This window comes from Chanodichthys erythropterus, chromosome 8 (genome assembly GCF_024489055.1).
Source record: "Chanodichthys erythropterus isolate Z2021 chromosome 8, ASM2448905v1, whole genome shotgun sequence".
NCBI lineage: Eukaryota > Metazoa > Chordata > Actinopteri > Cypriniformes > Xenocyprididae > Chanodichthys > Chanodichthys erythropterus.
Window position 1 is genome coordinate 37493960 of NC_090228.1, and position 25644 is coordinate 37519603.

General features: G+C 37.4%; 1 protein-coding gene across 1 annotated transcript; it reads right to left on the reverse strand.

Annotated features, from left to right (window-relative positions):
• Positions 1–1577: 1577 nt before the first annotated feature.
• On the reverse strand, positions 1578–18703 carry LOC137024870 (NACHT, LRR and PYD domains-containing protein 3-like). The gene is made up of 10 exons (XM_067392811.1): positions 18623–18703; positions 16138–16305; positions 13997–14140; positions 10980–12836; positions 10709–10882; positions 7392–7565; positions 6240–6410; positions 3464–3622; positions 3331–3377; positions 1578–2987 (listed from the first exon to the last, which is right to left on the reverse strand). Exons 2-10 carry the CDS (start codon positions 16284–16286, stop codon positions 2464–2466), a joined length of 3399 nt encoding a protein of 1132 aa, XP_067248912.1. The 5' UTR covers positions 16287–16305; positions 18623–18703; the 3' UTR covers positions 1578–2463.
• Between the last annotated feature and the right edge of the window lie 6941 nt (positions 18704–25644).

The following is a 25644-nucleotide window of genomic DNA, read 5'->3' on the forward strand; positions in this document are numbered from 1 at the left end:
GGCAGCTGAAGAAGTGAGCGGTGGAGTAGGTGTTGATGATGACGGTGTGGTGGTTGTGGTATTTTGAAGGAGTGAGGACTGTACAGCGTTGACCAGTTCCAGGAAGGGATCCGTGGTGCGGTCCCCGCCTGTGCCTGAAGAGCTCTGCATCTGGTCTGGTCTTCTGTCAGACACAGACGAGGACACAGATGAAGTAAGTGCAACAGTGTTTATTAACAGAGGTTTCAGACACAGGTGAAGACACAGGTAAAGAATCTTGACACGTAGAACTGGTGAATGGTATAACAATGTAAACTTTCCTTGGCAGATGACGATGGTGACACAGATGATGACGGAGGACTCAGGACTGGAGATGAAGACGATGAAGACAACAGTAGGTACAATGTTCAGGTAAGACGAGGTCGAGTGACGTGTAGGGATCGGTGCAAGACCAGACAATGAGTGAATGGGACTGGTGTGCTTATGTGTGGCTCTGGTGATGATGCACAGGTGTTCAGTATTCCGGTGATTGTGAACGAGTGGGCGTGGCGTAAGTGTCCGTGTCTGAAGGTGCAGGTTGTGTAGCCGTGACAAATATTAACTTTTAGACTCTTTTATAGTCCATGTAATGAGCTGCAGCTGGGTGTGGTGATTAACAAGGAGAGAACATGTGACTGGCAGAGAGGATCGTGGGAGATGTAGTACGGGGCGTGACAGGGACAGACGGTGATCATGACAATGACTCTCCAGGATCAACGTTCCCCACCTGTTACATGCTCAGATTGTTGTTCCCTCCCCTTTTTTATTGGTTGTTGTGTTTCTCCCCTTTGTTATTGGTTTCTTCCTGTTTTCCCACTCTCTGCTGTCTTTTCTGGTTTTGTTTAGTTTGGAGGACAGGGAATTCGTTAGTGAATGTTTTGGTTTTGTTATTTTAGTTTGTTTAGCACCGCTCATTTTCTTTTTCTCTGTAGCTTATTTCAATTTATGATTATTTTTCTTTTCTTTTGCTTGGTTGTACATAATTGTAAATAAGGATTTTGGTTTATGTGTTTTCATTTGTGTAAGTTCTTTCCTTTGTAAATAAAAGCGAACCACTTATAGTTATGCCAGTTGTCCTTGTGTCATTCTCCCACAGTACTTCCCACATCCCAAAATTATAAGAGTGTGCTTCAATTTTATGTACATTTTCCCCATATCCCTACGCCAACAGGGGACGTAACACCACCCTTCTGCTGTAGAAGGACAGAATGCCAGCTGACACAAAACTCCAACTCTCCTACAAAAGTTAAGGAACACATATGTCAGTTGAATTAAGATTGTGCCAGACAGTAAATCTGTCATCATCCCTGTGGGGTCTGAGGATTTTTGGGGCCATGGAGAAGTTGCCCAGACATTTTTGTTTTTTTTCAGTTGTGTATAAAAATATTAATAGCAAAATTGTTGTTACACTGTATTCAGCATGAACTATGCTACCATAATATGTGAGCAACATGTAAAACAATAAAAAATGAAGTCACTGACATAAGGCATCAAAACAAATACTAAACAAAACTTGCTTATATTAAACAGAGAACTTTTATTAACAAAAGGAATAAGACGGCTTAATTAACAAAGCAAATAAGCATGGCATGCACCTTGCAATAGGTGTAATATAAAATAACAAATAACTTACACAAAGTTTAAATAAAAAAATGAAAAACAGCAAACACCTTGGAACCAAATAAATAAGAAACAAATATAAACTCGCTTATATTAAACATAGAACATTTGAAGAGTTAATTTGCAAAAACATAACTCCATTTGTATTTATTCTCACAAATCATGTTTTTTTTTGTGTGTGTGTATTCCAAATAATATCAATCAAACTGCAGTTGGGTTGTTTTGATTAAGTAATAATAACTCCAAAAAATATTAAAGTAACTTACAAGATTAAGGTTCATTGAATTTTTTTCCATATTAAAAGTTTTTTGGCAAAAGCAGATAACTCCACATTTCATGTTTCAGAGTTTGACCAAACCAAGTAATTGCTTTGTAATTGCACTTAAAACACACTCAAACGCACACACACGCTGCAACAGATTGACACACACAAACACTCACACAGATGCAAAAGGACAACTAGGGGTTCAACATGTAGGAAGTGTATGGTGTAAAAGGACTTGCAGGAGTCGAAATTAAAAATATACAATCAATTTTAGTCAGCTTTGACGAAACTCCCCTCAGCTAGCAGTCGGTTTCTGCTGTAAAACGTTAACTTGTGATGCCTTGACAGTGGACAGTACTGGCTTTTCTCACAAAATGTATTTAGGGTTCAGAACGTTGACACACAGCAGTCAGTTAATGTTATTTATTTTTAAGTGCCATTTATCGTTTTTGCAAATGAACTCTTCATTTATTAACAAAACGAATAAGACAGCTTGGAGACATGACATGCACCATGCTGAGCTGTTCTGCGACTCTTACACTGTGCTGCTCTCTTTTTACTTACTGACACAGAGACACAGAATCGAAAACTGTAAATCCAGCAAAGAGAGACTCAGTGAATGTGTTGTTGAATGTGTGTAAATGAGTGAGTGTGTTTGTGTCAGCGACACTGTAGAAGGACAGAATGCCAGCTGACAAATCCACATACACTCCAACTCTTCTACAGGAGTGTGAAGGAACACATATGTCAATTGAAATAAGATTGTGCCAGACTGTAAATCTGTTATTAAAGCATATTAGACTCCAGGAGTTTTTATTGTATCCAAATTCACAGGAACAACTTCCTCCTTTCCTTCTGATTCCTTTATATGTCACTGATATAATAGCATTTCCACTCCATTCAGCCTCCCAGTAACAGCGTTCAGACAGATTCTCTCTAGAAAGAACCTGAGGACACCCATCAAATCTGTCTGGATGATCAGGATACGATTGATACTCTTCCACATTTGTTGCCTTTCTGTTCTTCTCAGATAAAATGAGGTGAGTGTGTGCTGTGTTTGGATCCAGTGTGAGATCACAGGCATCTAAACACAAAAAGAGACATTTAACAATCACAAAGCGTGTATGTGTGTTTTCTTGTATACATGGATTATGAGAACACAAATGTGTATAATGACATGGGTATTATATAATATAAACATGGTTTATGATAACACTTCCTGTGTTTCTGTAAACCAAATGGCTTAAACATACTAAACAGTGTTGTTTTGGAATTCAAAAAACGCAGAAAGTTTTCTGTGATGGGTAGGTTTAGGGGTATGGTAAGTGTAGTGGGATAGAATATACAGTTTGTACAGTATAAAAATCATTATGTCTATGGAGAGTCCCAGTAAACCATGTAACAAGTATGTGTGTGTGTTGACATACATTTGTGTAATCCTGCTGTAATCCTTAACTTTCCTCCATGATTCACACTGTAAAAAACAAAGCATAAAACACAGTCAGCAGAACTGATACAATCAGTAAATACACACAAGCATACACAGTAGTGTCAACATACTTAAGTGTGCAGCTTGAATGGTTCAGTCTATCAGACAGCAACTTGACTCCTGAATCTCCTAGGTGATTGTAGCTCAGATCCAGTTCTGTCAGGTGTGAGGATTTTAGAGCTGAAGACAGATAACAACAGCCCTCCTCTGTCACCATGCAGCCAGACAATCTACAGACAAGACACAACAAGAGTCCAATTTGACAAAGAAAGATCTCTCTTTATCACCCTATGACCTGGGGTGCATTTCCCAAAGTGTTGTCAGCCAACTATGGTTGAAAGTTTAATTTAACTCTATTGGTAACAACAGAACTTGGTACAACTCATCAAATGATGCAACAATGTAAAAGTAGGTGATGTTGTCTGGCTCCAGAGGCAATTGTATCCAAATTAATGTCCCCCTGTGATGTCACATGCCACCTTGGATTCAGTTTTTTTTTTTCATTGATAACAAGAACGTTTAAATTATGGAACTTAAAGGATGTATTAATGATACAAAGACCTCTTATAAGCCAAAAGATCAAGGAAAATTAGATTTCTCTTGTCATGACCCCTTTAATGTCGAACCTGATCTCCATTTGCAACTTTCTTTTATTCAGCCTGATGTAATGCTGCACTTAATAAATGCTAACTCAGTGCTTCCCACACATAGACTTTACTTGGGTGGGCTGCCCAGGTATATTAACGGCCGCCCAAGTATATTTGGAGACACATTTATGCTTTTATTATTTTTATCCTCTTATACTTCTGTATCCATTCTGCCTAATGCACACGTGTCCTTGCTCTTGATCACTGATGAACACCTTTGGTTTTAATTAGTAAATTAGCCTAAATATTTATTCCTGCCGGTATTTTAGTCTGCGATATCAAAATCACTAAAATTACATGGCATATATAATAGCCAAAATAATAATAATAATAACAATAATAATAATAATAATCAAGAACAATTAAAAAATCAAGAACAATAGCAGTTAATAAGAATTATTGCTCTTAATGTGGTCTTAATGCTGGACCGTTCTCATTTTGCTCGGCATATGGAACTTGAAGGATTTTTTTTTTTTGCTAAGAGCAAACCAGAATGAAAATATGATGAAAAGAATGAAACCAGAAGGTCTTTCTTTTAATTTTTGATGCATAGAGTAGCCTAAGACTATCCCACGTTTTGAAATTAACTCACTTAAAATTTTCTAATGGTTTTTAAGGATGTTAAAAGGTTATATTATAATGTTATTGTTGTTTTACTTTGTCCTTTCATCTCCGTTTACAAACCGACATTTTATTATTAAAGTCACTTTCCAATCCATCACTTTGCGCCACCTGGCGGTAGTTTTTTACACGCGACTGAATTTCAGTTAACGCAATGGCCCTGCGGCGGCGGTATGCGCGGCTGTAATACCCATTTTGGTTGTCCACCTACTGTAATTAAAATTACTTTTAATGAATAAAAATACAGTTATAAATCACACATTATTAACACATAGTTAATAGTTTATATGTGTTCCCTATTCTTAAGTGTTACCAAAATACTCTCCAAGGGCGATACATTTGAAAATGTTTTCTTGATGTAGTGTGGTCTGCAAAACTGTAGGTATTCAATAACAATGGCACATAGTAATGTGATGTATACTGTTCATATAGGTCAGTGCTTCTCAAACCCTTAGGTGAGATTCTAATCTGAATGGATTGTGTTCATGTTCAGTTAAAAGGGCACTGTTAACAGCATCACTCCAGTACTTGAAGTTATAAGAAATGATTCAACCCTTATTGCAAATCAGGTTTATTGGCTATAGACTTTAAGCTGTTTGTAACAGCTCAAATTAAAAAGTAATTGAAATAGCTCAAATGTTTCAAGTGGTTTCCCCAAATTCAACAGAAAATGCAACTTTTAACGACATCTGCATTCTTTTTTAAAAAAAATTATTCAACCCCTTCATGGTAAGCATCTTTGGTACTTAGTAGAACACCCCGGCTATGTGTAAATAGCCTGTCTTGTTGGCAAAGGCTATTTCTACTAACTCCACCCACATCTGGTTGGGCCACACAAGATAAAAAAAAAAAAAAGACGCACGCCACTTAATGTCTACAGTGGTGAAGGCCATTGAGAGTGTGGTGCCTGAAAGTAACTTTTTATGCATTCAACTCAAATTCAAATATGCCTTTTGCTGAACTTGCTCTTCTATCTTTTCCCATCACACATCAGATCGGAAAGCCATGTATTTTCATTGAAAATAAAGAGCCTAACATCTGTTTAATAATAAAGTGTTAATCGGTTATGGTTATGGGTAGGGGTAGGTGTAGGGAGTGCTTTATTGTCCCAATAAAGCGGTATCCATTTAATAATTTTTATGTAGTCATTTACACTCTGTTATTACTAAATCATGTTAATGTACAATAATACTGTGGTGCAAATAGTATCAGCCACTATTTAAAAGTAAATAACACCCAACAACTATTTGCATATTTGCAACTTATTGCAAAGAACTGCTACTTTTATATGGTGTAAATAGAAAATATAGGTATTTTCACTTAGTGTAAGTAGCATATTGCTAAGAAAATGCTGCAATTGTCAGTGTAAATAGAATGTCAGTATTTTCTGTAAACAGAATCTATTGCTAAGGGAATATGCTATTTTCACTTAGTGTAAATAACCACTGCCTTCATTAAAAGACTGGAGCAAATGCAGCAACTAGGTTCTGCTAAGACATTACAAGCACCCAATAAGTAAAGAGCAGGACAAAACTGACATGTTTACTTTGATGAGAGTAATTCTTAATCTGTTAAATACCTCAGTATGTTCAGTTGACAGTGTGAACTCTCCAGTCCAGCAGACAGCCGCTTCACTCCTAAATCCTGCAGGTCATTGTTACTCAGGTCCAGCTCTCTCAGATGGGAGTTTGATTGTAGGACTGAAGACAAACTGTCACAGCACTGACCAGTGATATTACAGGTGACCAATCTAAGCAGAACAATAAAGAAGTAAGAAACTTCTACCTTGAAGGGGACCTATTTTGCAAAACTCACTTTTAACATGGTGTTTGAACATAAATGTGTAATATACAGTATCTCACAGAAGTGAGTACACCCCTCACATTTTTGTAAATATTTTATTATATCTTTTCATGTGACAAGACTGAAGAAATGGAACATCTGCCCAGAAGTGAGCATCTCTGAAACCTGTGTAACATCATGTCAGATCATAATGGGTTAAGACTTTTGTATGTTAAATAATGTTGCAAATGCCAGTAAACTGACAACTGCAAACCACATACATTTTGTGTCTGAGACTCCTACAAATGCATTTGTAATAAGTCAAGCTATAAAAATGACTGTGTCCATGCCTTTTTAATGTTAATTTTTCACTGCTTGTCTTAAGAAAATCCTGACTTCTTTTTTAAGGTCAAAAGAGTGTCTGCTCTGGTGCAAACTGTTAGTAAATCTGACCCATGACCTTTTAAATGTATTTTCCCTTCCAATTGCCTTACATAGGAATCATTTATTTAGTTTGGAATGCAGTGTATGTTCAATTTGAAAACATCACTGAAGAATATGTGGCCAAACATGTACATGGCATATGTAAACAAGCAAAGAAGATGTGGGGGAAACAGGACGTGCAGACAAAAGTGTGAACTCACTTGACTCACCTCAACTGTTTAGCAAAAATGTCTAACATTTTGTGTATTGCTTGTAGCGTGTTTTTTATTATTATGCATTTGTATTTTGAAAATTACTTGATTAAATTCAACTGATTTATTTTACTTTTTATTTTGAATAGTACTTTTATAATTAAAATTAAGTAATTTTTATTTGATAGTTAAATTATATAAACTGCTTAAAACCATGCTACATCCAAATTATTTTTTTAAACCACACTTGGTCTTTACTCACAAGCTATTTTTTGTTAAAATCTTTTATTTAGAGCTAAATGTAATAGGCAAACCTCAGTATGTTCAGTTGACAATGTGAACTCTTCAGTCCAACAGACAGCTGCTTCACTCCTGAATCCTGCAGGCTATTGTTACTGAGGTCCAGCTCTCTCAGATGGGAGTTTGATGACTGTAAAGCTGAAGACAGACTTTCACAGCACTCACCAGTCAATCTACAACCTGTCAATCTGAAGAAAAACAAAACACGTGAGTATACCCAATAATTGCCTATTTCTAAATTTGATACTAATTCTGTATTTACAAATATCACCCTTGGATTAGATATTACAATATATTTTATTATACAAATTTTTTATTACGATAGAATTTATAGATGGATATGTAGAGTAATTTAAAATATAAATGATGATTAAGAGGAAAACCAAGTAAATACACTTTAGGAAGGGGTGTCAAACTTGTCTCCTAGAGGGCCACTGTCCTACAGAGTTTAGCTTCAACCAGCTACAACACACCAGCCTGGAAGTTTCTAGAACTTCTAAAGACCTTGGTTAGCTGGATCAGGTGTGTTTAACCCCTTAAGACCGGATGGAGTGTCGGCGCTCCCATTTGCGTGTCTCTCTTTAAAAGCCAATAAAAATTGAATCCATATAGGTAGCACAAAAATTATTTTTGAATACAAACTTTAAACTTTCATATCAAGCCTCCAACATGCTTCTGTTGCATTGTTTTCAACCTCTAATGAGTCTGAGTAATATGCGTTTACAACAAAAATAGCACAGCCGCTAACTGAATACAAGTATGTATATTTCACGTGCTCATAACTTCATGAAAAATGCACAGATCATAGAAAATTGCACATCAATATTTAAAGCAGATTCTCAAGATTAAAATGAATATCAATATAATATATTGCGTTGATCACAAGATATTACTCACGGAATGATTTAACATACTTCGCTAAAAACATGTCTCTCCTCTCTCCGGGATGCAGTGTGTATCCAATGTTCCCGGACCCATCCATGTTCGTTTTCCAATGTGGAATAACACATAATAGATATCATTTTAAAGCTTTGAATCTCATCTTTTTAATGCATCTAACCATTTTGAAAAACTCCTAACGAGTGCTGAGAAGCACCTCTAAACCGGAGTTTACCGCCCATTGGCGCCACCTGGCTGCGGAAAAAATGAACAACAATTTTTCAAACTATTCTTTATCCTATCACCACGAAATTTGAACCAGATGCAGCTCACATATAGGAGAGCATCACCAAAAAAGATTTTTTTAGCGATCTTATTGTGTTCCTGAGTTATTCCATGTCAAATAAAAAAAAAGAAAAATTATTTTAAAAAATTATATATATTTTTTGTCTTTTATCAGCTGTTTCTCAGCAAGAAAAATGTCCAAATGTAATGTAATTTATATTTTCTTAAAATTTAAAATGTTTTCTATCAAATGATACCTACCTTTTGACTCTCCTTGCTAGAGTTTTGGAGTTATGAGTCTTTACTTTTGTGTGTGTCGCTCAGAAAAAAAAAACTCTAAAAAAGCCTTCAGGTCTTAAAGGGTTAATTAGGGTTGGAGCTAAACTCTGCGGGACAGTGGCCCTCCAGGAATTAGTGATGGGAAGTATGGTTCTTTTTCACAAATTTGCTATTTCAGACAGTTTGTTTCAATGAATCAGTTACATCATCATGCAATTACATCATTCACAATGACATAATGATGCCCAAGGAGATTTAATATGTGAAGGTGACTTAACATGCATTTAATTCCTAAGTTAGACTGTTCTAGAAGTAATATGTAGGTAAAGCCAAAAAGTAATAAGGTGAATGGTCTGTAAAAAGGGAAAAGAATCATAGATGTATTCCCAACGTCTGCCCAGAAATGTAGCAGCATTGAGTTCCTTGCTCCCTTCCAAAGAGGGCTCTAGAGCAATCAAGTCAGTTGTTCCCTACAGGTTCGCAAATATATCTTGTTGGGTCCTGCAGACAGTCGAAAAAGGCTTTTTCGTTCTTTTTCGGCTTTTCGAAAAACCATTCAGTTCAGGTCTCGCCCACCTCACTCCCCAAGCAGACTCTGGAGCAGGAAGTAAAGGCTGTAAAGGGAATCCAGGTTCTACAACCAGTACTTTTTTGTTCCAAAAAACAATGGGGAATTGAATCCAATTCTAGATCTGGGACAACTGAATCGCTCTGAGGTGAAGCTCAAATTCAAAATGCTTACTCTAAAGCAAATCGTGTCACAAATCCGGTCTGAGGACAGGTTTGTCTCGATAGAGCTCAAGGGCGCATACTTCCATGTATCTGTTCTTCCTCAACACAGGAAGTTTCTGAGGTTCGCTTTCGCCCTAGCTTTATCACCTCACACTTTCACAAAGTGTGTGGATGCAGCTCTGGCTCCTCTGCAACTCCAGGGTGTCCGCATACTAAACTGTATCAACAATTGGTTAATTCTAGCTCAATCGATTGATCTAGCGGTTCAACACTGAGATGTCGTTTTCGCACACGTGAGAAAGTTGGGGGTTGAGAATGAATGCCAAGAAGAGTTCTCCTACTTAGAGGACCACTTTTCTAGGCGTGGTATTGGATTTGATGGCGATGCTAAAGCTAGGCCAATCACTCACTCTCAAACAGTTTCACAGACTCAGCTCAAGTTTTGTGGCGGGACCATCCTCTTTCGTGGCACATAAATTGCCTGGATATGCTGTCCCCTTATACAACCTGGCTCACCAGATCTTCATGTGGGCCCAAGGGAAGCTGCTCTCTCTGAGTGCGGTGTACATCCCTGGGTACCTGAATCAGAGAGCAGACATCCTGTCAAGGCAGGGGTTGAGGCCCTGGGAATGGAGACTTTGCCCTTGATGTAGTAGATGAGTAGATCTTTTCGCATCTCTAGAGAGAACTTATTGTCCACTGTGGTTCTCCCTCACCTCCTCTTGGGCTGGACACCATGGTGCAGAAGTGGCAGAGCTTAAATCTGTACGCTTTTCCCCGATTGTTCTGGTCCCAGGAGTTCTAGAGAGAGTTCACCTGTACGGGGTCAGTCATCTGCTAATAGCCCCATTCTGGTCAGCCTGAGTTTGGTTTTCGGACCTCGTTTCTCTCCTTGATGGCTCTCTTATGTAGATTTCGTCCAGGAGGGAACTGCTCTCTCATTATACTGTAAAGCTATATGCCTTTAAGTAATAAAAATCGGTTTCATAGAGACATCAGTAGCGATATTGGAATTAGTGATACTGGCTTTCCTTCATAAAAAAATGCCATTAAACAAATATTTAAAATACAATACAATGACATTAACTGGTTTATTTAAACAAACTATTCATTAACATATTTCAACATACTGAATGAATATGTGTAAAACTCAAACCTCAGTATGTTCAGTTGACAGTCTGAACTCTTCAGTCCAACAGAGAGTAGCTTCACTCCTGAATCCTGCAGGTTATTGTTATTCAGGTTCAGCTCTGTCAGACAGGAGTTTGATGATCGCAGAGCTGAAGACAAACTTTCACAGTGCTGATCGGATAGATTACATCCAACAAGTCTGTAGTGAAGAATAACAATGGAGTGAAGAGGAGATGGGTGGCTAATGTTATCTGTATTCTGTGATTGACAAAAAAATATGTAAATAAAATACTCACAGAGCTTTTCTGCAGTTAACCACAGCTGGTATTAGTCTCCTTCTACCCACATTTGATGTGTTGTATTTAATGAGATCAAATTCATCCAGTACTTCCTCTGACATCTGAAGAATGTAGGTTATTGCTGAGCAGTGACCAGGGGAGAGTTTATTCTCTGAATGTTCACCCGATTTCACAAACTCCTGAATCTCTCTGTACAGAGTCTGATCATTTACTTCAAGAAGACAGAAGAAAAGACTGATGGATCTGTCAGCCAATAGACCATAACTTTCCTTAATTTTGTCTTTAATGTACTGTGTGGTTTCTCTGATGGTCTCTGAGCTTTTTTCTGTATGTGTCAGTAGATCCTCTAAGAGTCTCTGATTAGACTCCAGTGAGATGCCCAACAGGAATCGCAGAAAAAGATCCAGGTAACCATTATTACTCTGAAGAGTTTTAGTAACTGCTGATTTTAGAAGTTCACACAAAGACTTTGGCTTAGATGTGTACGTCTCAGTTCTGTTATCCAGAAAAAACTGCAATGATTCCATTTTCTTCATCAGATGGGAGTAAAATACACATAAAGCTGCTAGAAACTCCTGAAAGCTCCGATGTATGAAGCAGTAGACTTTCCTGTGATGAATCACAGATTCCTCCCTAAAGATCTCAGTGCAAATCCCAGAATACACTGAGGCATCAGCGATGTCTATGCCACACTCACTTAGATCCTCCTCATAAAACATAACATTGCCCTTCATCAACTGTTTGAAAGCCAGTTCAGCAAGTTTTAAAATCATTTCTCTGTTGGACTGCAAGAGTTTCTTTGGATCTCTCCCTTCATACTTCTGATTCCTTGTGTTTATCTGAATGAGTAGGAAGTGGATGTACATTTCAGTCAGAGTTTGAGGGATTTCTACACTGTTATCTTGTTTCAGGAGGTTTTGAAGGACATTGGCTGAGATCCAGCAGAAGACGGGTATGTGGCACATAATGTGGAGGCTTCTTGATCTTCGAATGTGTGAGATGATTCTGCTGGCTTGATGCTCCTCATTAATTTTTTTCCTGAAATATTCTTCCTTCTGAGGGTCACTGAATCCTTGAATTTCTGTCACACGGTTGATGTATTTGGAGGGGATCTGATTGGCTGCTGCTGGTCTGGAGGTGATCCAGATGTGAGCAGAGGGAAGCAGCTTTCCTCTGATGAGGTTTGACATCAACACACCCACTGATGAAGACTCATTTACATCAGAAACCTTCTCACTGTCTGAAAACATCAGTGTAATTCTGCTTTCATCCAAACCATCAAAGATGAACACAACTTTGCACTCCTCATAAATCTTTGAGTCCAGATTTTGAAGTTCAGGATTGAAGTCAACCAGAAGTCTGTGAAGACTGTACTGATCTTCTTTAATCAAGTTTATCTCCCGAAATGAAAGCACAAACATGAATTCTACATCCTGATTGGCTTTTCCCTCAGCCCAGTCCAGAATGAACTTCTGCACAGAGACGGTTTTTCCAATTCCTGCGATGCCTTTAGTAAGAACAACCTTTATTTTGTCTTTCTGCTCACATCCTGGTTCAGCCAAAGGTTTAAAGATGTCATTGCAGCTGATTGGAATGTCTTGTGAAGGTTGTGTTCTGGGAGTTTTCTCCATATGCAAAACCTCATGTTCTTCATTCACCTTTTCACTTTCTCCCTCTATGATGTACAGCTGTGTGTAGATCCTGTTCAGAAGAGTTTGATTCTCTTGTAGTTTGATTCCCTCAAATAAGCTCTCATTCTTGTTCTTCATGCTGGTTTTGTGTTGGTCTTTGGCTTTCTGTAGTTCATCATCTTTTGGTAAGTGAAAATCCTGCAGTTCTCCAGTCTGATCATCTCTATCCACACAACAGGGGGAAAAACACATAGAATGAATAAGGGCAATAGCTGCAAGATTGTCTAGTAAAGCCATGTGTCATTCTCAAAACCAACTGAGACACAGCCCTGCTGAAAAATCAAAAAAGAAATCCATGACTATTACTGATTATGTCATTAATGAACAAATAAACCTTGTGCTCAGCTTTGGCGTATGACATAGTGTTGCCCACAAGGCTATTGCTCCTACATAACAGTTTAATTTCATCACTTTGGGTCATTATATTTCTCACAGATTTCTGCTCGCTCTAAATCAGATACAGATAAATTAGCACAGTAAAGTTTACATTTATATAATTAGAGACCTTTTGTGTGAATTAATTCTACCTGGCAGTGTCTCTCTACTAATAGGTTGTTTGCACATGACATCACAGCAGAAGCGCAAATGAGTTTGGAGGGCAGGGAGTGATGTTTCTATATGGGAATCCTATCAAAAACTCAAAATTTGCATGTTTTGCATCGTTTATGGTTGCTCAAATCAATAAAATCGAGAACCCAGAAGGTGTTTATATCGTTTACATAACTTATACCCTTTTTATAACTTATTTCATTTTTTAATTTTAAAAGTTGTCGCCTTTTATAGCGTTTTGCGTCTGCTGATGCTTAACGTAAATGAATATGGATACTTGCTTACCTTTTTGACTTGGTTAAATATTCATATTCTTCATGCTATCATTTGCAGGGAGGAGAAGATATTTTTTCCTATTTAATTATAATTTGGTATTTTCACTTCAGTTTTGTAGTATTCTGTTCGCAATGTTTATCTGGTTATCATGAGAACAGTGTCACGCGCTGCTGCTTCAGCCATTGTATGTTAGAAAATGTCCAAATAAAATAAATGTGTTCAACAAGCTGACTGATGTCGCCTGTTGAAGAATGCTAAGAATGCTTGCTTGCTGAAGTTTCTAAACCAGCAAAGAAAGGACTTTTCCCCATCTCTTCCATTCTAATTTTCACTGCTTGCCCTCCACCGGAATTTCGCGCGTCACCAGAACCACGTGATTGCAAACAACCTATTGTAAAGCTTTTGTTTTTAGTTACTAAGAAATATATGCTAGAACTTTTCAGATATATATACATACAGATAATTCTCTCTTGTCCCCAGTACTGGTTATTGTCTCACCTGGGTTTGAAGATCACTTCTCCATCACTGAAGGTGACAGGGATTCTCATGGATTCATCACTCTTCATAGACACACAGCTGGGCTCTGAAGATGTTGCTCTCTGGTTCTGAACTCCCTCCTCTCTCACCTCACCTCGTGCTCTCCTACAATTTAATCATGATTTTTAGCCCTTTATAAACACTGAGAATATATATGATACATAGGAAAAAAAAACTGACAGTTCTAATAATTAATATTCTATAATGCAGGGTTGCTGAATCTCACACAGTCAACAAGAAAATGTTTTTTTTCCCCTTTTTCTAGAAAGGGGTGGGAAGCAACAGGTTATTTTCATTTAAAGAGACACATATGGCCAAAAAGTAAATGATCTGTGGTGTATTTTGAGCTGGGGATACCTGTGGCTTATATTACATCTTGTAAAAATGGGCATAGTAGGTCTTCTTTAAAGGGCCAGTTCACCCAAAAATTATTCCATAATTTACTCACTCTCAAGCCATCCTAGGTGTATGTGACTTCCTTCTTTCAGCCAAACACAAACAAACAAAAAAATCCATCTATCCATTCATCCATCCATCCATATAAAAGTAATCCATACGGCTCCAAATGAGTTAATAAAGGCCTTCTGAGTAGGGGTGTTGAAATGAATAGTTTCTATGATGCATCGCAATGCAGACGTGGACGATTCGGTATTGGTTCAGTAATAGACCATAACCAATTATAACGTACTGACGCTTTTCTGATGTCATTTGTCACATAAAAAAAAAAAAATAGATGAAAGGATTCAAATCACTATCACTCTTTATTAGGGTTGGGAACTGAGAACTGTAGTGATTTTTGAAAAGAACCGGAACCGTGCAAGACTTCCAAGTTTTGGTTTCCGAAAATGGTTCTGGTTTGATGGATGGTCGAAGTGTGAGGAGCATATCCTTTAATAGAGACGTCTCACATAATGAATTTTATAGCAATGAAAACAATTTAAAAGCCCTCACGTGGCGCTACTCATATGTGTAAGATTTCAATGCAGAGAGAGAGGTGCCTAAAGCTGCACGATTAAACTTTAAAAGATGGCATTCTCGATTTCATCATCACCCACATGGTCGCTCGTGTATATTAAATCTTTGACAAAAATAAAATCGCAACATTCAAATCTGCATTCGCGCTGCCATTGATCTGAAGAGAGTTGTCATGTTTAAATATAAACAGCTTCACAAATAATCTTTTCAAATGCAGAGTATCATTATTTATGTGACAAATAGGCCTATTCCAGTTATAACAGAAGTATACAAAAGTTTATTATTCAGATAGAAATGCTGATGTTTATGTATAATAAATTAACTTCTGTTCTGAAAGTGACAACTGTATCACTGTATTACGCCACTAGGTGGCAACAAAATTACTGTTAAAAATGTGTCTATCACTAAATCATTCTTTCAGAAACATGTCTTAATGAATCCAACTTACAAAAATATTCTGTTTTACCTGTCTGAATCTTACATGTGTGTTCAAGCATCTTATCTAATTTGTGGTAACACTTTATAAGGTTCATTTATGAACTAACCATGAGTAATACATTTGTTACTGTATTTGTTAATCTTTGTTAATGTTAATAAAATACAGCTGATCAGAGTTTGTTCATGATACTTCACAGTGCACTATTGTTAACAAATACAACTCTTGATTTCAATAATGTATTAGTAAATGTTGAAATTAACATAAACAAAGATTAATAAATGTTTTAGAAATGTAGTTCATTATTTGTTCATGTTAATGTAGTTAACTTATGTTAACTAATGAACCTTATTGTAAAGTGTTAGCAAATTTGTTGAGATAAACATTCTGTTAAATTCATTTTACAACATTAATAAACACAAAAAGGACTGTTTGAGTTGAGTATTGTGCATTTTTCACTTACTACTATTTTTTATTAGTTTTTTAATTATTTTAATGGAACCAGAATCATTAGGCAGAACCAGAATTGGAACCAGAAAATTTCTCACGATTCCCAATCCTACTTTTTATAGACACAGCTGGATACTGGACATGATGGATTCTGATACTAATAAAACAATAATTCCAATAAACTCTCTGTTGTTCAATGAATAGTTTTGTCTCTTATCTCCAATACTGGTTATTGTCTCACCTGGGGTTGAAGATCACTTCTCCATCACTGAAGGTGACAGGGATTCTCATGGATTCATCACTCTTCATAGACACACAGCTGGGCTCTGGAGATGTTGCTCTCTGGTTCTGAACAGGATCTCCCTCCTCTCTCTCCTCAGAGAGATTCATTTTGACAAGTGGTGCTCTCCTATAATTTAATCATGATTTTCAGACCATTAGAAACACTGAGAACATAAATGATATATAAGAAGAAAAAATAAACAATATCATTCTATAATGCAGGGTTGCTGAATCTTACACAATCAACAAGAAAACAAAACAAAACAAAAAAATAATGAAATCTGTTCATTGGATTTTCATATTTCTTTGCACTTTGTCATTTTGTGTAGTAGTAGTCTAGGTAGTAGTCATTTTGCAGAGAAAAGGAAGCAAATGAAGTGTGTTTGTGCCAGGGAACTAAAATTGTGAATGTGAATTTTCAGTGTCATATGCCACTATGGCTGTTACCCCAAAAATAAAATCAACAAAAGCCATCTTTGCACTGCAGAGGTGGGACAGAATCTGTCTCTTCAAGTGGCATTAGGTATATGTACACAGACTGCTTAATGCAGATGAGAATTCTTTTACACTTCCAAAAAAATCATTTAGAGATTGTTTTAAATATACAATTTTGAAAATAAAAATATGAAATGATGGAATCAATTAAATAATATGTTTAAATATGAAATTAAAACAGCCAGTAGGTGGCAGCAAGTCACTGTCTTAATGAGTGAGTTCAATCATTAATTCAGGTGATTCATGACTAAAATTAAGAACTTGATCATATGATGATGCATATTTAATAATATCTGAATAAAATGCCCCTGGAAATCAATTTATTGGGGGAAATATGACCTCTTAATAGAAAAAAAAGTTTGTTTTTGGAAGTTACATTAAAATGCAGTTGGCTCAGAAATCTGAGGGGGCACGGCAGGTGCTGTTTGAACGGGCATGATGCTTCTGTGTACTAAACTACAATGCATTGCGAGATGCATGTCTCACTGTCTGCGTTTACATGAACACCTTTTGTTTGATTTAATTCCGAATAATTCCAATTGATGATTTATAATCAGTAGGTTATCTTAGAGCAGCATCTATGAAATATGCATTATATTTTAAGCATTTGAATGCTTAATGCACGTTATGCATGCAAAATTAGGAAATGCGAATATAAACTGTATTTGAAGCCACGTTTTGAACAATATGCTTGCATAGACTTCAACGAAATGTGTGCTGAATTCTCTCCGTTCTGAGCTGGTGTGCGAGTCTCATTGACAATAAACGCAAGCGCATTTACATTAAATGTGATTAATAGTGGATCATTTCACGTGCTTCTGTGTCAAAGTATCAGATTTGTTTAAGGCAGTTGCTTCTGTTTATGTGTGCCAAGACAATTAAGAAATCCCGACCAGTGATGTTTTTTGAAATAAAGATGGTATATATATATATATATATATATATATATATATATATATATATATATATATATATATATATATACGGTTAGGGTGATTTTAAATGACTTAAACAGTGATATAAGATTTTGGATAAATTGCCCATCTCTAAGTCATTCATTCCCTGTGCGACTTCTTGCAAATGCACGTCCAAACCTCTTGCATTTCGTTTAGTCACACCATGAGGTGTCACTGTGGCCTCAAAGCTTTAGCACTGCCACTCTGAGCTTGAATGTTTTTGCAGGTTTGGCCCTCCATAACATCAGCTTGGTGAAATTAAAGGTACATCTTTGTGTCTGTGACCAGTGTGTACAAGCTTGATAACTGCTGAAAATAAGTTGACTATTAAGGCCCCAATATACTTCAAACAACATCAAAGAACGAACTGATGTGACTTCATTTTGAACAAAATCCACTGAAACGTTTGTGTGTGTGTGTGTGTGTGTGTGTGTGTGTGTGTGTGTGTGTGTGTGTGTGTGTGTGTGTGTGTGTGTTTGCGTGTGTGTGTGAATATTGTGCAATTAATTTCTGGTGTGCCAAAAAGAACCTTGAAGTGCCATCATTGAGCATTTCTTTGTAAACAATAACCTTATGTATTGTACTATGCACTACTAAGCAGGGCAGATGATGCTGTATTAATAACACAAAAACAATTACAGATTCGGATTTGAAGCTAGAGAAAACAGTATCTATGTACGTTTCCTAGAAAGGCCCAGCCCAACCCGTGGCTATGACAATGGGGTAAATAAAAATATAACAAATGTTGATCTCGATGTGAATGTTGATAAAACCTCATTAAAACCTGGATTTATTCATATTTTGCAGAAATGTGTACAATACATTATATGATAAACATTATTTGATACTTTTGCATCGCGCCTCGAGTATACCCTGTAGTAAACTCTCAATCGAGTTTATCATAAATATAAATACCACACACACACACACACACGTCAAAATATTTATATGAAAACTTAATGGAAGTTATGAGAAGGACATTACTGGACTTACCAATAAATATGATAGAACTTGTAGTCTTTTGTGCAGCAATCTGAAATGGCGTCTTACCAAATGCAAACTTTTGGTTTCGTTTTCTATTACTGTGACTGAAGGATCAGATAACAAGTATTATTGCGAGTGTGGTTGGTCTATCCTGACAGCAGAGGGCTGTGATTGGCCAATAGCAGGTACATGAGTGTGCCACTCATCCTTCTCATGTCACCTTCTTTTTTGGAGTTAAACATACAAACTATCCAAGCGTACTTACACAGGTTTACATAAACGCCAATCAGACACTGGGCTCAAATTTTATTGTGTGTAGAGTTAAGTCATTAAAAGTTATATTTGGCTGGATTAAAATCTGGAAGCCCTTAAAAGAAAACATTAGCACTGAGTAATAAATATGGTTCTTACTGGCTTATCTACAAATGTGCTTGAGTCTGTCAAAAATGTTTACTGAGATAAAGTTCCCTTGACATTTGTCAGACATTAGCTTCGAAAACGTTAAGAAATCATGAATGATTTAACATAACGGCATAAACAGGTTTTGTCTAAATTGTTTTAAAAAATATAAGAGAACATAATGCATAGTGTAGGCCTAAATGTTTTAATCTAGCTATGTGTATCGCAACCCATATATTTTATAAAATCTGCTAAAAATGTTAGATATTGAAAAGAATAATAGTAACAATAACAGCATTATTAAGGACAGTAATATTTGCATTTTTCTTAAGAAATAAAACAAAATTACACATGACATAATGTATGTTCTGTTACTAAATACTGAAGCAAATGCTTTGGTCTTATAAGTAATGCAGGAGAAATGCTACTGATATTTAAACTTTAAAATAATAAAAATAATAATTTAAAGTGCCCCTGTTATGTAATTTTTAAGCTTCCTAATATTGTTTTGGGAGCCTCCTACAACAGGTAAAGATTGGTAAACAATTACTTAGAAGCAGTTCAATAAATCAGTCTCTCTAAACCCCTCCTTTCTGTGAGCTTACACTGCTCTGATTGGTCAGATAGCCCAATCCTTTGTAATTGGTCTACTGTGCGCACAGCAAACCCATTGCTATAACTGAATGACAGCTATGGCAAGCCGTTTTGACTTTTATTGACATCTCATGATATGAATTCTTTATATCAACAATTCAATTGTTGATATCAGGAATTACATTTCCACTAGTAACAATGTTACTTCTTGATATCAACAATCCAATTATTGATATCAACAATTCAGTTGTTGATATCAGAAATTACATTTCCACTAGTAACAATGTTAATTCTTGATATCAACATTTGAATTTCCACTAGTAAAAACTACTAGTGAAATGTCACCATAGGCTGCCATTCAAATTCAATTGTTGATATCAAGAATTAATTTCTTACTAGTTGAAATTCCAATTTCACATATCAGAAATACAATTCTTACTAGTAAAAATGAAGTTTTTATATAAAAATATACGGGAGGCTTAGACCGGTGGCGATCGGCCTTGGCCTTGGTGTGCTCCCTCACCTGGAGTAGAGTCTCACGGGCTCTAGTCCAAGTGCGGTGACACCTCTGGACGAAGGCGTGAGTGGAGGGGACCGCGACCTCGGATTCCAGACTAGGAAAAATGGATGGCTGGTAACCTACACTACACTCAAACGGAGATAGGTCCGTGGACGACAGCGGTAACGTATTGTGGGCGTACTCCACCATAGAGAGTTGCTGACTCCACGAGAAAGGATTCTTAGAGACCAAACATCGCAACGTTCTTTCCAAATCTTGGTTGGCTCTCTCAGTTTGGCCATTGCTCTGGGGATGAAACCCTGAGGACAGACTGACAGTCTCTCCCAACAACTTACAAAATTTTTGCCAAAATTTGGACACAAACTGGGGTCCTCTGTCGGAAACCACGTCTGTCGGGAGGCCATGTAAGCGAAAGACGTGATTAACGACTATCAACGCTGTCTCCTTTGCTGAGGGTAATTTGGCAAGGGGATGAAATGAGCTGCCTTCGAGAATCGGTCCACCACGGTTAAAACTACCGTGTATCCTTGAGAGAGTGGAAGGACGGTGATAAAACTGAGCAAGCCAAAACAAAACTGTGAACGTCACGAGCCATAAGCGGCCACCAGAATCGTTGCTTGACTAGAAATTTAGTGCGTATAACTCCTGGATGACAAGCCACATTAGAACAATGTCCCCACTGAATGACCATGGACCGTAATCCCTCTGGCACAAATAACCGATTCAGTGGGCACCCGGGTGGAGGCGTTACCCCTTCTAAGGCCGTCTTGACCTTCGATTCGACCTCCCATGTGAGTGTGGAGACAACTAAAGTCTCAGGTAAAATGAACTCGGGAGTAGACGGGTGTTCGGAACGGTCAATGCGTGACAATGAATCGGTTTGATGTTTTTGGAACCCGGGCGGTACGAGAGAGTAAAATCAAAACGACCGAAAAAAAAGTGCCCACCGAGCCTGACTAGAGTTCAATCTTTTAGCGGTTCTGATATATTCCAAGTTCTTATGGTCAGTCCATATGATAAAAGGCACCCCTAAACCCTCTAACCAGTGGTGCCATTCTTCCAATGCAAGCTTGACCGCCAGCAACTCTCGGTTACCAATGTCGTAATTACGTTCAGCAGGAGATAACCGATGGGAAAAAAACACGCAAGGGTGCATCTTGTCGTCTGTGGGAGAACGTTGGGATAACACCGCACCTACCCCCACCTCTGACGCATCGACCTCCAACATGAACTGCTGTGATGGACCAGGGGCAATGAGAATGGGGGCTGAAACAAAGCAACCCTTCAGTTTGGCAAACACAGCCTCGGCTGTGTCTGACCACCTGAACGTAGTTCTGGGGGAGGTCAAGGCAATCAGAGGTGCGGCTAGTTGCCTGAAATTGCGAATAAAACGCCGGTAGAAATTGGCGAATCCCAGAAACCTCTGTAGGGCCTTACGGGAATCTGGACTTGGCCAATCCACCACAGCCTTAACCTTCTCAGGATCCATGCGTACTCCCTCAGTCGACACGATGTACCCTAGAAAAGGAACAGACTATGCATGAAAAACACATTTCTCCGTCTTGACAAAAAGCCCATTCACTATCAACCTCTGAAGCACTCGTCGAACATGCTGCACGTGTTCCTGGAGAGAAGAGGAAAAAATCAATATGTCATCCAGGTAGACATATATGAACTGGTCGACCATATCTCGCAGCACGTCGTTGATGAGTGCCTGGAAGACCGCTGGGGAGTTGGAAAGCCCAAACGGCATAACCAAATATTCAAAGTGCCCCCTAGGGGTGTTAAAAGCTTTCTTCCATTCATCCCCCTCCCTAATGCGGACCAAATGATAAGCATTACGTAAATCCAAATTTGTGAAAATTGACGCTCCCTGCAACCTCTCGAACGCTGAAAACATCAACGGTAAAGGATATGTATTCTTTACCGTGATGTTGTTCAGCCCCCGGTTATCAATACAAGGTCGCAGAGATCCGTCCTTCTTCCCCACAAAAAAGAATCCCACCCCCGCTGGAGAAGAGGCAGGGTGGATGAACCTCGATGCCAGTGAACCATAAATATGTTTCTCCATAGCCTCCCTTTCTGGAACAGAAAGTGAATATAACTTGCCTTTAGGCGGAGATTTACCTGGCAATAAATCTATGGCACAGTCATAGGGACGATACGGAGGGAGAGAAGCAGCCCGAGACATCAAAATGCTTGAAAACTGATGAATCTACAGGACCTGGAGGATTTTTCTGAAGAACAGAGCTCAGTTTAACTGCTCAGGACAAACAAGAGATCACAAAACAAAAAAAACAGTCGTAGATCATCAGGTAACCACACACAGTATTGAGAATCAATGGTTCACATACTTATGAATGAGGTTATTTTAATAAATTCAGCTATTGTTTTGTCTTGTGAACTAAATGCAAACATCTTTTATGTAAAATATCTTACTCAGGACAGTACTAAACAAAAAATAACATGCATTTTTTATTATCCCTCTTATTTTATTAACATAATTCTCATTTTCACAGATTCTGCAAGGGGTTCACATACTTTTTCATGCCACTGTATGTGTATGGATAAATCATTTATAATAATTACTACAGTATTCAATAAAAACAAGATCTGGCCAAGACTGGTTTTCATTCCTGCAGTACCAGTGCAGTATTTAGGATACAGAATCACTGAACTTTTAAGGTTGTTGTCTTGCTTCTCTCTGACTTATATAGTTTGAGTGCATGTCTGAGATTGCATGTCTGATTAAACACAATGAGTGTGGGAACACACACGGAAATTAAAAACTTAGTAGGAACATTAGCAGGAATGAGGCTCTTCATGTCCAGAAATTAGTGATCTGTTTTACAGACACGCCTGTTTTACACATGTCACTCAAACACAGAACCAGGAAACAAGAATCACCTGAGTTCCCAGCTAACAAAAATATGTTCTTAGAATATTTAGCTAACATTCCCAGTAAGTTATGAAAACGTTATTTCTGAATATTTTTTAAACATTGAAAACGTCCAGTTTTTTAATGTATCAAAAATGTTTCTTTCTTGGTTTATGTGAACTTTAGATGAACGTTCCATTCTATAATTTTGGAAATGTTATGAAAATGTTCATTTTAAATCTTTTCTGAACATTCAAAACACCACAAACGGATGGCCAGTCTATCACCGGGCTCACACACAGACACTTGAGTATCGCTAATATACCTCTGCTGCATGTCTTTGAACTGTGGTGGAAACTGGAGTACCTGGAGGAAACCCACACTGACACACAGAGAACCTGCTAACTCCTGGCTCAGTCTGGACTTGAACCAGGGACCTTCTGGCTGTGAGGTGACAGTGCTACCCACTGAACCACTAAACCACTGTGCTGCCCTGTTAATTAATTTCTTACAGCCACATGTATGGATTTTAAAATGGCAAAATTTTTAAGTACCTTAAGTGTAAGATGCATGTTTCCAGAGTGTTTACATTTTTCCAGAGTATTAAGTAAGTGCATTAAATATTTTAATCCAAAAATATCGGGTATGACTTTAAGATTCACATTTTACTGTAGCAATTCAGTAAACTGTGTTAGAGTCTCTGGGAAGTACACAGTCCAAAACATGGAATCATAAAGAGCAAAGCTTAAAAAAATGACACTACCTGTTTGATCATTAAAGAGAATTCAAGAGAGCATGAAGTCACAAGACACATGCATAAGGAACAAATTCTTGGAGGATCCAGTGGCTACTTCCTTCTAGTAGTGGGTACAAGACTCATCAACAATCATGGCTGTCACACAAACTGGGTTCACACACACACACACACACACACACACACACACACACACACACACACACACACAAATAGTGGTATAAGTGTGATGTTTATCTACAGTGCTCAAGAGGTGAAACAGTAGAAAAATAAACAAAGCTATATCGAAAGTATGTACAAAAGGAACAAAAGAAAATATATAAATATATACATTCAAACTTTGTAAATGATAGTAATGAACTGCTCATGGCACCACAGTTGCATGCTTGCTTGTCAGGTTAACTGATAACCTTACAATGGTTATATATTTACAATAACATAAATATATACATATAAACATAATCCACTTGAGAAATACAAATATATACACAATAAAATAAATAAATGAATAAATACAAAACTAACTGAAATCAACATATGACAATAACCCAACACATTTTCTATAACCCCCTTTAAAGAAAAACAATAGACTCGTTGAAGGTGATTGGGCTCTCAGGCGAGATCCCAATACATCAGTTTGTTCTGATGTAATGTCAAACATGACTGACTGAATTGAAGTCTGCCTTGTTTTATTCAGTGCAAAAGAGACTCAAATAACTCTGTCGATTTTTGTCATATAGACAAGTGTTACACATCTTTTGAAACTGTTGAGCATCAATAAAAATGTGCTTTTCGTAAAATAAAGAAAACTAACATGATGCACATTCTACTGTCTCTCCCTCAATGAAGTCAATTCTGATACTTGTCAGAAAATTAACTGTAACTCAGCCAATATTTACCACACAGACATGAGACACGTCTAAAGAAACGTTAAAATGTCAGGTTTTAAATTTTGAGTCAAATTGAAAACAATTATCCTCTGTTAATGTAATGTTTGAAAAAAAAGAGATGTCAGTCGTTCATGAGTTACCTCATTATCCGCTAACGCAGACAAGCCCACAGAGAGTGTGCAGCATTCAAACTCAAATTCTGAGGCGATCCATGCCACAGAGTCAACACCCGTACATTGTTTTTAGACATGGTGTGGAATAATGCTGGAAGAATTTACCTCCTTATTTCGAGGAGCAACTTGATCAAGCAGGATTAATTGTGACAGGTAAGTTTTTTATTCTAATCACAATATAGTGTCTCTGAAAATTAAACCGCAAAAAGACTGTTTAAATATGAATCCTGCATGTTCTGTTTTCTATTTTAATAGTCTGTAAAATACATTTTATTTCCGTGAGTTTTCATCAGCCATTACCGATCCATCATATGTATATATATATATATATATATATATATATATATATATATATATATAATTTTTTTTTTTTTAGGGCCCGAGCGAATCAAGCGCGCAGGGCCCTCTTGCTCTTCTAAGGATTATTAGGGCCCAAGCGAATTAAGCGCCTAGGGCCCTCTTGTTCTTCTAAGGATTATTAGGGCCCAAGCGAATTAAGCGCGCAGGGCCCTCTTGTTCTTCTAAGGATTATTATTATTATTATTTTTTTTTTTTTTCCTACAGTCACCAAACTCGGTACACATATTTTTCTCATCAAGCCGGACAATTTTCTAATTTACATTCATTAGCTCCGACCAACAGGAAGTCGGCTATTTTTGTTTGAATGTTAATTTTTTGAAAAAACAAGCTATGAATTTTATACTACTACTCCTACAGGGTTTATCCAATTTACACCAAACTTTTTTTAACTCGTTGCTAACACATTGAAGTTGTTTAATTGCAAACGGATTTTGGATATTTCAAACGGTTTGGCCGTGGCGAG